This window comes from Montipora capricornis, chromosome 6 (assembly GCF_036669925.1).
Source record: "Montipora capricornis isolate CH-2021 chromosome 6, ASM3666992v2, whole genome shotgun sequence".
NCBI lineage: Eukaryota > Metazoa > Cnidaria > Anthozoa > Scleractinia > Acroporidae > Montipora > Montipora capricornis.
The window spans coordinates 48,306,839-48,321,756 of NC_090888.1; the positions used below are offsets into that span (position 1 = coordinate 48,306,839).

The window sequence follows — 14,918 nt, forward strand, 5'->3', positions numbered from 1 at the left end:
CCTTCCTCTAACTTAAGACAAGCAATTATTCTACTTATATGATATCTAAAATTAGCATAATTACGGGGGTGATTCTTAAAAATTCTCTGAGCTGATTGGTTGCACTTGAGGTGATTACTACGCGATAATCAAGTGTGCGGTTTTTTCAAAATGGTCGTCTGCCGTTTTGTCGAGTTGACTGAAGGAAAAATAAATTGTTTCAAAGAAAATGCATATTTTTTTATTAACACCTATGTAATTGTACTAAAGCAATTATTCATTTAAGGCTCGCTGAATATGGTCTCGGTTTTTATTCCGGTGGATATTCACCTCGCCTTCGGAGAATAATTGTTAAATATTAGCGATATTCCTAGCTGTCCCCGTCCAATTATCAAATCCTTGCCTGGACAAGTTTAATTGGGTAAATATGAAATAATACATAAGATGGTTGGTCACCTGTAATACAATCAGCAAAACCACTAAGCAATCTTTCTACATATTATGTACATGTTGCAACAAAAGAAGCTAATGAACATGATCACGGGAGTAAATACATTTAAGTGAAAGATGTAGGTGCAAGGTTAACGTTTCTTGAAGCGCACCTCAAATGCTTGCAATTCACTTGGAAAACTCTACGATGGAGTATATGGCCTTAAAGGGTTTTGAAGCAGTTGTCAGCTATGTACTCGGATAGGCTCCCTTATTGGTAGGTGTTGTTAGCCAGGTTTCAAACATGTCAATGCTGTACTCCACAAATGCAACAAGGACACCGTGAATCGTACCTTAGGACTTCGCGTTGTTGTATAACTCCGACATTATTCCAAACTGTTTTGGATGGAAATTGTATTCACATTTACATATGCAGTTATAAAATACAGTTATTTCGTATTAACACATTTAATTAATGTTCTTTTATTCAAATGTTTTGCAAATTGGTCTAACAAATGTTCTCGACGGCCTGAAAGCGTGTACTTAGCTGGGAGTAACTTGTGCTCTGGTGCTGTATAGATCTCTTTGAAAAGCCTGCTGGCGATTGCTTTCCTCCGATCCAAATGGTGTTGGAAGTCTAGATAAATCTAGAGATTGGTTGTATAACAGGGTAGGATATGTAATGATACGCAGGACACTCTTTTGAAGTCCCTCCAAGTCTACTTAAATGGTCATTTAAGTTACCATGAAACACTGGGTATAAAGGTATGCAAGTTAAGTAAAACAGCACCAGCTTCCTCGTGACGACCGATATGGACATTTCAGAGACATGGACATTCCATTTCAGCTTATTGAAAACGCAGTCACATGCCAACAGTCCCTTTGAGGGCTCCTTTCACCCGGACGATCAAATTCCATCGATGTATGTAACGCCTGCGTTCAAATTACTTTCTATTCCATTTCAAATCACTACTGATATTTAGTCTTCGTACTTTAACGCCTGATAACTAATTACGGGGACTCGCTGTTCACTTGTGCATGTACACTGTGCTATGTACAATTAGTGTCTCTAGAGCTAAATAACTTGACACACAAATAAAGTTCACTATCCTTACCGTCTATGAAATGCGGTATGTTACTCTCATTTCAGATACTCGAGGAGATAAATCTCAGGAAAACTTAATCCGCGCTTTACTCTTTGTTACGTGATTAAACTCTTAATTACGGCTCAAGTTCTTACAGCTTATTTTAAATGCACATGTTCCTTACAAGTAATGTCTGTGAATTGGTCACTTTTTCCAAAAGCCCTGTTGACTTTTGTCAGCAAATTATTGGGTAAAATGCGCTTGACTTCCTGACGGAACGTTCTGTTGACAATACAGTACACGAGGGGGTCTGCTGCGGAATTTACAACAGCCAAAATAATTACCAGGGCCAATACGATTTCGTAATAGTTTTGAGAGGCAAACTCCTTCCAAAAGATTAACATCAAACGAAAGACAGTAGCCGGGAACATGGTGACTGCAAACAAAATAACTAAAGGCTTCAGAATACGGTACGTCTTCTTGTTTTGGCGAAGCATGGTCTTCAAACTTGAAGACTGCTCTTGTCGCTCGTGAACTGACGTCGTAGTGCAGCTGGTTGATTCCTCTCTCAGAATCAGGTCTGTTCTCTTTGAAACCACCTTTGCTATCATTACGGAACTGAATGTTATAACCGCCAGGGGTAGAAAATACAACAGCACGTTCGACGCGATCATGAAAATCATGAAGACTGTTGGTGACCAAGTGGAAGAGCATATTTCGTGGCAGGAGTCATAGGTCTGGAACATGTAGGGCGGGAATGAGGTTAAGATGAACGATGCCACCCATGCTGCCAACAGTATAAGACGTCTCCTGGTGCGAGATCGCACCCTCTGGGTGCGAATCACCTTGTGGGCAATATTAACATATCGCTCGAACGAAATCAGAGTTATAGAGAATATAGCAGCTCCAAAGAAAGTTTCTGTAGCGGGTGCTAGGTAAAGACAAATCGCTTCTCCCAAAACCCATTTAAATGGATAGTGCGCCTTTAGAATGGCAATTGGCAAATTGAATAACAACACTCCGAGATCTGCAATTGCAAGACTAAAAACGTGTTGGTTTGTTGCACCAAGTACGTGGGGCTTTCGAATAATCGTTAAGCAGACTATGGCATTGCCAACAACACCAAAGATGCCAATGGCAATTTGAATCCCAGTCAAAAAAATGGTAAGTCCATTTGGTTCGTTCATCTGAATGGGGGTTGTGATGTTGCTGCGATTACAGAAAGAAGTCATCTCTGGCAGATTTCCTCGACACTGTATATAAAAGTAAAAGAAACAGAATTTGACTAAAAGCACGAGCGACGCACATTACAAAACATACATGCATTTCAAAACTAAAAGAAGGCAGAATCTCAGCTCCTAGAACATCGTACTGAACAGCATCCCGCTGCGATAACCGGGCAATACTCCTCGATGAATCGTTAACCAAAGCAACGTAATAGCCCAATTCGATTTATTTAAATTCATTTTATAATTAAAACAATAAAAATAGCATGGAGGCCCCAAAATGTACGATTTGTTGGTAAAAGAATATATTATAAGTCATATAATGCGAACTGATGTGAATCCAAAGTCTACTGGAAAGATTATCGCAGTTAATGAGAAAACTCAAGACTGACGTTGATGTAAAGAATCCTGAACAAGAATCTGAAAGAAAATCGATTCATACCTGTGGTTGCGACATATGACTTTCATATATTCTCTAAATCAGACTTTCATCACAGGATGTAAAACGAACTTGCAATTGGCTCAGTGGTAGGGCAGTATGGGGCACAATCGCACGGTTTTGGGTTCGAATCCCCCGTTCAAGCCCTAATTTTTCGTTCGAGACTTCTTTTATCAATGAGGCAATGGCCATGGTTAAATTCTCTCCATAGGTATTTAGGGTTTTTATGCCTACATTTTGAGAAAGCACTGGGATCCCGCATTATTAATTTAAAATAACAAGTAAAAAATGACTGAGGCAAGTGTCTCGGATTGCATCATACTGGCTACGGCGCTGGCTGTGTCACGGCAGTGCAGTTGATTTTGTGTAGTTTTACCAATTACTCACAACTCTAAACTTCGTGAGAAAAAATGTCTGTCGGGCATACATAATTTAAATTACAAACAACAGAATTTGGAAAAACTGTTAGGTTTAACAGTTGTTAAAAACCCCAATTGCAATCTATTTTAATCTAACTTTTTCAATTTTGCCCATCCCTGCCTCCTTCAATCAATGTTTTGAGTTGTTATTATTTCGTTTCGGTTGATGTAGTAGCCAGTTCCCAGTCGCTGAATTTCAACCCAGTTGTTTTGTTAACTGTGATAGTCTTTCGATAAGAAAATCGAGGAACGTTTTTCATACAACTTTACCTCCGGACGGTCACCCTCGAGGGAAGTCTTTTATCTAAGAGTATATTTCATTCCATCGAAATTGGGCCATTGACAAAATGATAAGGTGATATTGCGTTGCACGATAAATATTGCTCCCCGCAGAATAATGCTTAATTATTATGCTAGAATGTCATCCACTAGTTATTTGTTTGCTGGGAACATTTATTTAAGTTTCTGTTGAAAAAGTTTATTACCCTTTACGTGGACACAATTCTTGAGAGTTTACTTGTTTTTGTTCCTGATTCACAGAGTAACGACTTATTAAGTGTTCACTAACAGGACCATTACCGTCGGCATTCATTTAAGTTTTCCAATTGAAGAGAATTTCTTGTCGAACGCTTTTTTAAAAATTACCGAAAAAGCGTTTTTAAAAGCAATTTAGGAAAAAAAGTGTTTCGAAATACTGAACGGAACTCAATAAAAAAAAGAGTGCAGTTCCTATCCGTAAACATCATTTACCGAACTTTTTCTCATTTTTTGCTGAATTTAGACCGCATGTTATTTCAGTAGCTCCGGGATTTAAACTTGATGTACTCAACATGACCGTGTTTAGCTTTTACATGCATGCATGGATGGTCATAATTTCATTACTGGGGGCACCTATTCATGAAAGAAGAAAATACCGAAGATCACATGAAATGAATGATCGGCCGTTCATGGAAGAACCTAGCACTTGCAAGAACATAGCAGCTTACCAAGCAAGTGGATTATCCTAGCTTTACCCCTCTTTTCATTTTACAAGAAAAGACTGTATGGTCGATCCTAGGGCTATGTAACAGCGTTGAGTTTTTTGTAGCAGAAGATAAGAGGAACCTCGCCACATGAAAATCCTGGCCCCGTCAAAGCTATGTTCACTCGATGGTAGCTCCGAGTACAGCGGCTAGGCGTTCAGCTGCTTAGTTCTCACAGCTACGACAATGTTTACAAATTTGAAAAAGCAAAAAAGTAATTCCAAAAAACATCTGCTTTCCCGTTTTCCGGGACTTTCCTTCCTGTTTGCACATCAGACAGAGAGAGAAAGGGGGAGACGTAGCCGAATCAAGTCAGCATTTTTAGTTGATGGCTATACCTTACCCTTGCAACACATTACCTTCCTTATAGAATTTGAACAAAAGCAGGAGCGAAATACATTACGAGCTGATAAAAGGTCTGTTGTATGCAGGAATTAAAAATTAAGGCTCTAAAATGCAAATTATTGGGAGTCTCCTTGCTGCTGTTGCTAAAGTATTTTTTAATACTTTCTAAATAAAGAATAGATTATTGCGTCGAAATATCTTAGAATGAGCATGTTTAACGTCCTTTAATTCTTCTGAATTTCTTCACGCGCAACGCAACTCCATTTCGTTTTAAAGATCTCTTTGCCGCTCTGTAAATGCGAAAACTTGAACATAAAGCATAGTTCAGTAGTTTATAATTCATGTATATTATTCTCTTACGTTTTTCATAGTTAAGGATCCCCGATAAGCCCAAAGAAGGGAAAGCAGGCTCATAAGTCAATTTAAGCCAATATTATTTTCGACGAGCGCGTCTCGGATAGTTAGCTTACCTTAAAATACTCTAACCTCAAGGGACCTTGAGGCAATTTACAGCTTCTCCGATCCTTGGTGGCTTAAATCAGCATAGTTCTGAAAAGCCTTGTATTTATAGTTCGCGGAGCAAACTGGAAAAATGCATTTACCAAGTTTATAAACAGAAAATTCATTTCCTTTACCGACTAAGGAGGCGTCTGAATGCTTTTTCAGTTAAGCGCGGCCGTTAATTTTTTATTTTTCGAAAATTGAGACATTTCGAGGACGTAAAAAGCGCGCAACAAATCAATCAATCAATCATTAAATCAATCCGGCGGTGCTTTGTTCTCTAAAGCGACCTCGCAGAGTTATTATTATTTCTTTCTTCATAATAGCAGTTGATAGGAATTGCAGTTTTGGAAAGTCCCTTTCTTAATTTTAAGAAAGGGCTTAAGTAAGGGCGAACAGTTACGCCAAGTTATCCGCCAGTTTAAGTCACGGTCTTTTGAGGTCTCTTTTCGCAAACGTTAAAGTAACTCACCCCACAGAGTTTGGCATCTTTGAATCTTCCTTTTGCGGGCAAATGCGTTTATGATTCGTGCCTCCGGTCTTTGAGCTATGTCATAAACGACTAGACTGCGTCCCATTAAAGCAGCAATAAAATTTCCATAAATTATTACACCTGGCATTTTCCCCGCGTTGCTTGGAAAAAATGAAACCTACCGCTGAATAAAGTAACGTTTATCGATCCACAAAATTCAGTAAACATCACACCAGGAAACCAGGAAAACCTACTTCCCCTTTTTTCATCAAAGCGCAGCCCGGCATTTTCTCTTATTCTCGCGGCATCGTTATAAAGATTCATTGATATTCATTGCGAAATTTTAGCGGCATTTTACTGTTTAGACAATTTGTCTCTGTGACAAGTCACTGAATAATGGCATCTTTCTGTTTGTGGATCAATTTTATTAGTTTGTCGCCGGGGCTCATGGGTTCCCGCGAAAGGACTAATGAAGGAAAGAAATGTGTCTTTGAAGTGCGGGTTATAAAGAAAAGATTGAATTGATTCTCGCAGTTATCAAGACCATTTCAGCAATTGTCACATATAGTGACAATTATCCTGATAAGTCGGAGGATCACTTCAATCTTTCGTTTATATTACCCCGCACTTCAAATACACATCTCTTTCTTTCGAGTTGACATATTCTTTATAAACAATTTGATGGATGGCGAATGGTGCTTCGAAAAACATGGGTCTCGGAAAATTTTGGCAGGATCTCGAAATCTCGAAAGCGTAGCAATCGAATTTACATTTTGGGAAATCTATCCATGTATCTGGAGCACTTCACCTCTTTTTCATGGTAATCAAAATAACGACAGTAGCTCTGGGGATGATTGCATCTGTGTCATTTATTGGTCATGCCTTTCAGGATATAAATCGAACTCACAAGTGACCAGCTTCCATTTGGCCTGATAGCTCAGTTGGCAGAGCAGTGCAGCACAATCGCACGTTCATGGGTACGAGTCCCTTTCAAGCCTGGATTTTTTTCCTTGCTTTCTTCGCAACTGCTTTAGTTGCTACATTGGTTGCCATATAACTGCGATGGTCTCCTACTCTCGTGTATTTCAATTTCCACAGTTCTCAATTCAAATATATGTAATCTCATATATTCTGTATTATTAAATTGAGCTCGTATTCTTCTTTTTCCTGCCAGCGACTAGCTTGTTCCAATGCTCTCGGGGGTAGAACCCTAAGGAGGGAGGGGGGGGGGGGGGGGACACCCACATAAAAAGGACGGGGGTACTCATCGTACCTTTTCGGGGTTTCGCGGTTTTGGTACCTCCCAGGGTGTTCAGCCTCAAAAGGTCCACAGAGGGAGCCTTAGCAGTACCTTTTAGGCTATTGAGCCAAAAAAATATGACAGGAGACATTTGACAATTAACTAATTTTTTATTTTGTCTAATTTATAAAACCCATAATTTGGTACCTCTCAGGGGTGAAGGAAAATTTCTTGCCACGCCCACAAGACAGGCTCTTGGTACCTCAATAGGGGTTCTTTTCAATATTTCTGCCGAGCACCCCCGTCCTTTCTATATGGGAGTTCCCCCCACCCCCGGCGGTGGAAGAATAATTGTATCTCAGTTATTATTCATTATACCTCCCATTTTTTTCCGAGTTATTCATTATTGAAATTTTGTTCGATATTAATTTCCCTTATTCGTTATTCTTTAACGGACACGGTTGTATTATCTTTTCCGAATGTTCGAACGTTAAATATTCCTTATTCATTTTCTTTTTTAAGCGTTATTCCGGCATTACTCAAGCCCGCTTCCACCGCCTGAAGTGCTGGACTGCATGATTTTGCTCTCTTCCACAGGGTTAGGGAAGTTGTGGTGATTTCTTCTAACTATCGGTAGGAAAAAGGGATGTTGCTATTTATCAGACAATCAGGAAGTTTTCCAGTGGTGTGTTTTCTAGGAAACAGAGGTTGCAATTTGCACCACCGACGATGCCAAGTTGTGACGTGCCGACTCAGGTGTTTTCACTGGTGAGTGAACTTGAATGAGACCCTGTACACAAGATTTATGAGATGAAGGCAGATTGTCTCGAGTTGTTGCAATTTTTGTGTACTACTAGCTTGATTTAACCAAAAATCAAGAGGACATTTGTCTGTGATACTTTACTATCCATTATCTTGGAACAACAAAACACAAATAAAGAGTTGACAAAAGTGGCTGTTTACGCACTTAACTGATGTGTGGTTTCGGCAACTCCAAACAGTCAATTCGTCAATTCAAACATTCAACAAGACGCTCTATAAAAGCGTACACTAGATTGCCTGTGGTACGTGTCACACAAAAATTTGGTGGTATCATTAAGACCATTTGAGGGTCACCCACATGTCGCGCCAGCAGAGGCCCTTTGGCTCAGACGTTCAAACCTTTAATTATTTGTAATATCCTGTCCCATTTTGAGGTCTTCTAGTTTTTTAAGCTTTGGTAATAAATTCAATTTAAAGATAACAAACACGCTCTTGAGTAAAGGTGCCCGTGATCGCCTTTTGTGAACTGAGTGAACTTCGGGAAAGAATGGGTAATCGCTCGTCGTTTTCTGAGTAAAACAACGTACTTTTTTAGCCAAGAAACTTCCGTCGTTGGTTTTTTAATTTTGTTGTAATATTTAACTGAATATTTACATTTCATCTGTCGGGTCAGGAAGCCTTCTTTGTCGGGTTCCTGAGAAACGTATCTATTGTGACTTCAGGGTGAACTATTTACACAATCGCGAGGTTGAGCGGCCATGTAATTGAAAATCTGAACGTCTATGAGATACAAAAAAGACTTGCGAATTCTTTGACAATGCTGACAAGCACAAAAGCAGAAGAAATGGTAATAATAAAGTTTGTTACTATCTGAATGTTTTTGCGTTAGAGAAAAGGGATATATTGTCACGCAAGTGATGTAATTTCATGACCTCAAAAAGCAAAAAGCGTGAGTTTCATGTAAACAATCTTCGCACTAGTAAGTCGTAGCAATAGATTGAATTAACCAGGAAGTTAAAGAAATATTGTTATTTTCCCAAATAAACTTCATTTTGCACTACAATGACAAAATCATTTGTCAGAGAAATAAAATTCCGGTCTCCTCGCGTATCACATTTCAACGCACGTGTGCAAATTTGTTAACTCATTTTCTCCGCGCCCTGATTCCAGCGAAATTTTTCTTCTTTCTAATATCAACAAAAATATTATTTCTTGCCAAGCGTTCCATCTTTTATTTTCAAGTAACCGCTAAAAATAAAGATTTTTTAACGATCTGTCCGTCGATATTTTTTCATAATTTAATATTCTCTGTCAAAATTTGCACAACAATCAAAACACAGAAATAGCAACGCATGCAACAAATTTAGTCGCATTTACCTCTTCGTCGAATTCTCATGCTTAACACAGGAATTTTTAAATATGGTGATACATCTAGATATTGTCGAGCGTTGCATCTTTTATGTTCAAATAACCGACAAAAATAAAGATTTTTTAACGTATTCCGTAGATACTTTTTCATAATTTAATATTCTCTGTCGAAATTTGCATAACAATCAAAACACAAAAATAGCAACGCACGCAACAAATTAAGTCACATTTACCTCGAATTTCCATGCTTAACACAGGAATTTTTAGCTATTGTGAAAATCTTTCTCTATTCTTTAGCAATATCACCCTTAAAAATTTCAGAGAAATCGACCGGTCTGCAAATATTTTATGAGTTTTTTTCAATGGAATGTCAAAAGGCCAGGTGAATGTTATGGATAATCGGGCAAGTTCGGGCGATCAAGTTGCGCGTGTGACGCGTTATAAATATATTTTTACAAAATGTTCCCGAATCGTCAAGTATCACCACAGAAGACAAGAACATCATTCTAAAAGCTTATTTTACGCAAAAAGTAGGTTCTGGAGGTAATTTTGAGAGTGGAAATCAAGTTTACAGCAGACTCACGAGCCATCGTATATTTAATTAAGTTAACACAACAGAAAGACGCTAACCTCATTTTGACACGATAATTCTTTACTATTGTCATAAAAACTATCCAGTTAAGCTCGCATATTACAAAACATGATGAATTCATAAAGGCAACCTTTTCCAGTGAATTATTTTTTGAAACAAGCAACATATTTGCCATTAGAAGCAATCTTTTTTTCAACCCCATTGCAGGTTCAATAATTAAATGTTCTCCTGTGTGCACTAAGGAAATCTACGCATTACCCCAGCCCCCTCAAACCTAACAAAACACGCATAGAAGACTCTATGCACAAAGACACCACTTAGCAGGGGAGTGACAGGCAAGGCTTTTCCCGACATGGAAAAAAATAAAAATAAAAATAAAAAAAATAATAATAATAAAAAAACCGCGAAATGAAACCCAGATTCAGACTGGGTTTAGCAACCTTCGCCGATCTCGGCATTCGTCGGGTCTGGGTACAAGAAAGTGTCTCAGACCTCTCTCGGTCTATTTGGTGAAAAGGGTGCGAACAGTTTGGCGTCGCTGGTAAATCTTTCATCCGGTATTAATGATATTCAATGTAAGGAGAAATGTAGACTCGGAAAATATCCGAGTCCCAGATGGGATTTGAACCCACGACCCTCCGTGATCTAGTCGGATGCTCTAACCACTGAGCTCAGTGGTTAGAGCATCCGACTAGATCACGGAGGGTCGTGGGTTCAAATCCCATCTGGGACTCGGATATTTTCCGAGTCTACATTTCTCCTTACATTGAATATCATTGTTGTTGTTTCATCTTTAACACATCCGGTATTAAAGTGAGAAAATTCTACTTTCTTTTTTCATTTTAATACTTAATTATGATCTTAAAGTTTCTGATATAAGTTTAATCTGCGTTATTTTATCGAGGCAGCGTATTTTCAATCGGTTAGAAGTACAAACAGTTTTCATTAAAAAGAAAAAAGGAAAGGAACTTTATTTAAGTGTCTAGTCGTTCTACCGCTGGAGCACTAATTGGGGACACTGTAAACACAGGCGGCCCTTGCAAGGTCGTGTTACGAGCGAAACGTGACTGTCAAAGCGTCATGTCAGCGATAACACTGTTCTAGACATTTTTTGTTTTGTTTTTGAGTTAGTTTGACGACAAAGGAGCAAAGAAGCGAAAGGTTATCAATGAATGAACGAAATAAAGTAAGTTAACTCACCTTGTTTATTTCCTTTTGTCTTTTCGAGCTTTTATAACTGTTTTGGGTCGTTGTTGTTTGAGAGGCTGTAATCTTCCTGGAAATCTTCTTAAGACGGGTAATATATATATATATATATATATATATATATATATATATATATATATATATATATATATATATGCAACTTTAATTATTCTTGAATGGCAAATAAATGTGACAATATTTGAAAAACTCAAGGTTACAATGATATAAAACTAATAAAATTCATACGGAATATTTAATAAATATATACAATGTCAGCTGAAATTAAGGTGACGCGTCCCATTTCTTAACTGCGTAAGGGATAAAGCTATTCTGGAAACGTTTCGTGCGACATTTAAGTAGTGGAATTTTCCTTGCGTTCCGGAAAGAGTAGACAGATTCAGTTATTGGAAGTAAAAAATCATTGATTAGGTCTTCAGGTCGCATTATGGTCTTGTAAAAACGACGACAAAGCTCATCTCTGCGCTCTTGGAGGGTGGGTAGTTTCAGATGAGCGAGTCGCTATCGGTAGGACAGGCCAGGAAGCATGATCTTTGTAGCTCGTTTCTGTATTTGTTCAAGTTCATCAGACAGGGCGAACGAAGGCAAGGCAGCGATTCACGGAGAAATGTACTCGAAAGGACGAGCACAAGCTTCGGCGGACAACTGTCTGGTTTAGAAATGTGAAGAAAATCTTTCTCATTCGAGCCGAAGAGATAATGCTTTCAGCAAGCTGATCATACAGGAAGGAACATAGACTATGCTCTTTTCGTTGGAAGGAAAAACTGCGCAGCGAACTCACTTTTCAGCGAAAAAGAGGCTTTCGAGTACATTTCTCCGTGAATCGCTGCCTTGACTTCGTCTTAGGAAGATTGCCAGCAAGATTACGACAGCCTCTTAAACAACAACGACCCAAAACAGTTATAAAAAGCTCGAAAAGGCAAAAGAAAATAAACAAGTTGAGTTAACTTACTTTATTTCGTTCATTCATTGATAACTTTTCGCTTCTTTTCTCCTTTGTCGTCAAACTAACTCAAAAAACAAAAAAAAAAAACAAAAACCAAAAAAAAATGTCTAGAACAGTGACAGTCACGTTTCGCCCGTAACGCGAGCTTGGGCCGCCTACGTTTACAGTGTCCCAATTAGTGCTCCAGTGGTAGAACGACTAGACACTTAAATAAAGTTCTTTCTTTATAATGCAAATAACCTGCGATCAGGCCCATTTTTAGCTTCGCCCATATGTTCTCTTATGTCGTCGCCTGGCCTTGGGCCTGACCAAAAGTCTCTCAAGAATTCCGGAATTTGGCCGACCAAACTCATGATCTGATTGGCTGTTGAAACGCCGGAAGTGAAAATGCAATCGTGATTGCGAGAAGCTATCGCGAAGTCCTCGAGACTAATCCGCCATAAGTGTACGAAAAAAATTGCTCCCTTTTGTTCTTACAATGCCGTGGACGGTGCAACTTGATTGTATTTGTATAAATGGAGATATGCCATCTGAAACATCTCACAACTTGTCCAGAATCGGGTTTGAATCTCTGGAACGAGTGAAATTAGCGATTCCGTTGTCGAGCTCTGCCCGTGTGGCCATATGGTTGAAAGTACTTTGGCACCATAGGCAGCCCAAGCTCGCGTCACTACAGACAGCCGTTGAGAATTTGAACGCGTTATAAGACTTTGTATGGGAAATCAAATACCGTCGATTATAAAGCCTAAAAAATGCTCAATTTAACTTTCATTCAATAAAGTGAATAAAAATGACTCACCTCTGGTGTATTCTTGTGGGCTAAGACTAAAAGTGGGACAGGGACGTGGGACTTGGGACGTGGGGACTCGGGGACGTCTGGACGTGGGGACGTGGGGACGTGGGGACGTGGGGACTCAGGGACGTGGGGACGTGGGGACGCGGGGACTCCGGGACTCGGGGACGTGGGGACGTGGGGACTCGGGGACGTGGGGACGTGGGGACTCGGGGACTCGGGGACTCGGGGACTCGGGGACGTGGGGACGTGGGGACGTGGGGACGTGGGGACTCGGGGACGTGGGGACGTGTGAAACAAAGCAGAAGACCTAATGGCCCATTGCTGACACTGCAGCTGAAATTTCAGCGTTTTTTGTTGTTGTTGCTCAGAAACTTGAGCCTTATGACTCCTCTGTAACTGAAGTTTAAATACCGTGCCAATGTCCTTGTTGGCGGCATTGTGACTGCATCTTTCCTGGCGCTTGTTCAATTTGTTACCTTTGATTCGGGTTGTCACCGTTGATGTTGTCGAAAATGTTCGTCATCAGAGGGCCAGAAGCCCCCCAGGAGGGGGAGGGGGGTACTGCCATATATGAGCTATATAGGTATGTGCCGCTGTGAAGGGTATGGTTTTCAAGCAGTTTGCTCTAGGATAGGATACATAAATCAGAGCGTTTGTTTCTAGAATTGGATATAATTTTTCACGGAACTGACCAGTTGGTTGAAGATTTTATCTAGACTAAGGAAAGTTGATAAAACCAAATTTTTGTATACTACTTCTCCACCGAAACAGCACCACAGTTTCTTTAGAAACTAACGCCTTCAAGTATAAATAAATCATTTTTTGAGAGAGAAACGATTGTGGTATAGGTTTTGCTTTGGCTAGACTGTGCTAGTGACCTCAGTAGTTTCTGAAAAACAGTTACTCTAGGATAGGGAGGGTTTGGGGAGTTTACTCTGGTACGGGGTAGCAAAATTCACCTGAACTAGCTCTGGTTTAGGCTAAGGGTTCTAAGGTCCTAGCGGCACACCCCCCACCCAGAAATTCCTAAAGTACCGTCCCCGGGCCAGAAGCTAAATAACGCTTCTGTGTGTTTAGGCTTGACCAAGCGAATAAGTTGGCATATTTTTGTTTTACGAGGAAACATTTATCCAATCGACGTTAACTTGAAATCTGCATACTTTGCTTTCTACTCCCTCTTTCATCTGAAATGTGTCACGTGATTTTTAACGGCTAAAAACAATTGAAATATTTTATCGGAAAAGAGGATGGAAAAGTCATCTTATATCAAGATACCTTGCTGTAGTACTCCTACCGAGGCTTTATCACTCTGCCTTTTAATCATATGCCCATCTTAATGGCAACGATAAATCAAAATTAAAAGGACAAAAAAGGTCAAATCACATAGAGGTCACAATAAAAATGAACGATATCACATTGATAGGTATAATTATACGTTAATGGTAGTTTTAAGCAGTTTCAAGCAAAACTTTGTCGGAATTTTTTAGGGTAAACGTTCCCCCAATCTCAAAAACAAGCGTTATGACGTCTTCAGTCAAGAAATGTGACGTGACAGACAACTACGAGTGAAATGCATAATTTAAAATAAAAAGGTTAGGATGCAGAAAGTGGAAGTACTTTTGAATGTTGAAGCCTCGATATACTTAGGGAATTGTAAAATGATCTGAGAAATGGTCATACCAACGTTTCGTTCATGTTGCCTATGTCAAATAGGGACTTAATGCAAAAAAAAAATTGTCCCTTCGTTTCACCTAAATTACTCCACTATGTAACTTGATAGTAGTACAATGAAAGTCACCTTTTTATGAAGACGAGTAATAAACTATACTATATATATTTACTAGATCTCTGTTTCACATCATACAAACGAGGAACTTAAACCGGGGTACAACGCAGTTACGATCAACAGACGAAGATTTTGTGAAATATGATGAAAAGTTAAACAAATGGTAAAAATGCGTCCCCACGTCCCCGAGTCCCCACGTCCCCGAGTCCCCGAGTCCCCCCGTCGCCACGTCCCCGAGTCCCCACGTCCCCACGTCCCCGAGTCCCCACGTCTCCACGTCCCCGAGT

General features: G+C 39.6%; 1 protein-coding gene across 1 annotated transcript in view; it reads right to left on the reverse strand.

The window, feature by feature from the left end:
* Positions 1-208: 208 nt before the first annotated feature.
* LOC138054053 (neuromedin-U receptor 1-like) overlaps positions 209-14,918 on the reverse strand; it is a 22,872-nt gene continuing 8,162 nt past the window's right edge. The window contains exon 2 of the mRNA XM_068900565.1: positions 209-2,746. Within this exon, the coding sequence (XP_068756666.1) occupies positions 1,652-2,725 (1,074 nt within the window). The 5' untranslated portion in view covers positions 2,726-2,746 and the 3' untranslated portion in view covers positions 209-1,651. The remainder of the gene's footprint in view (positions 2,747-14,918) is intronic.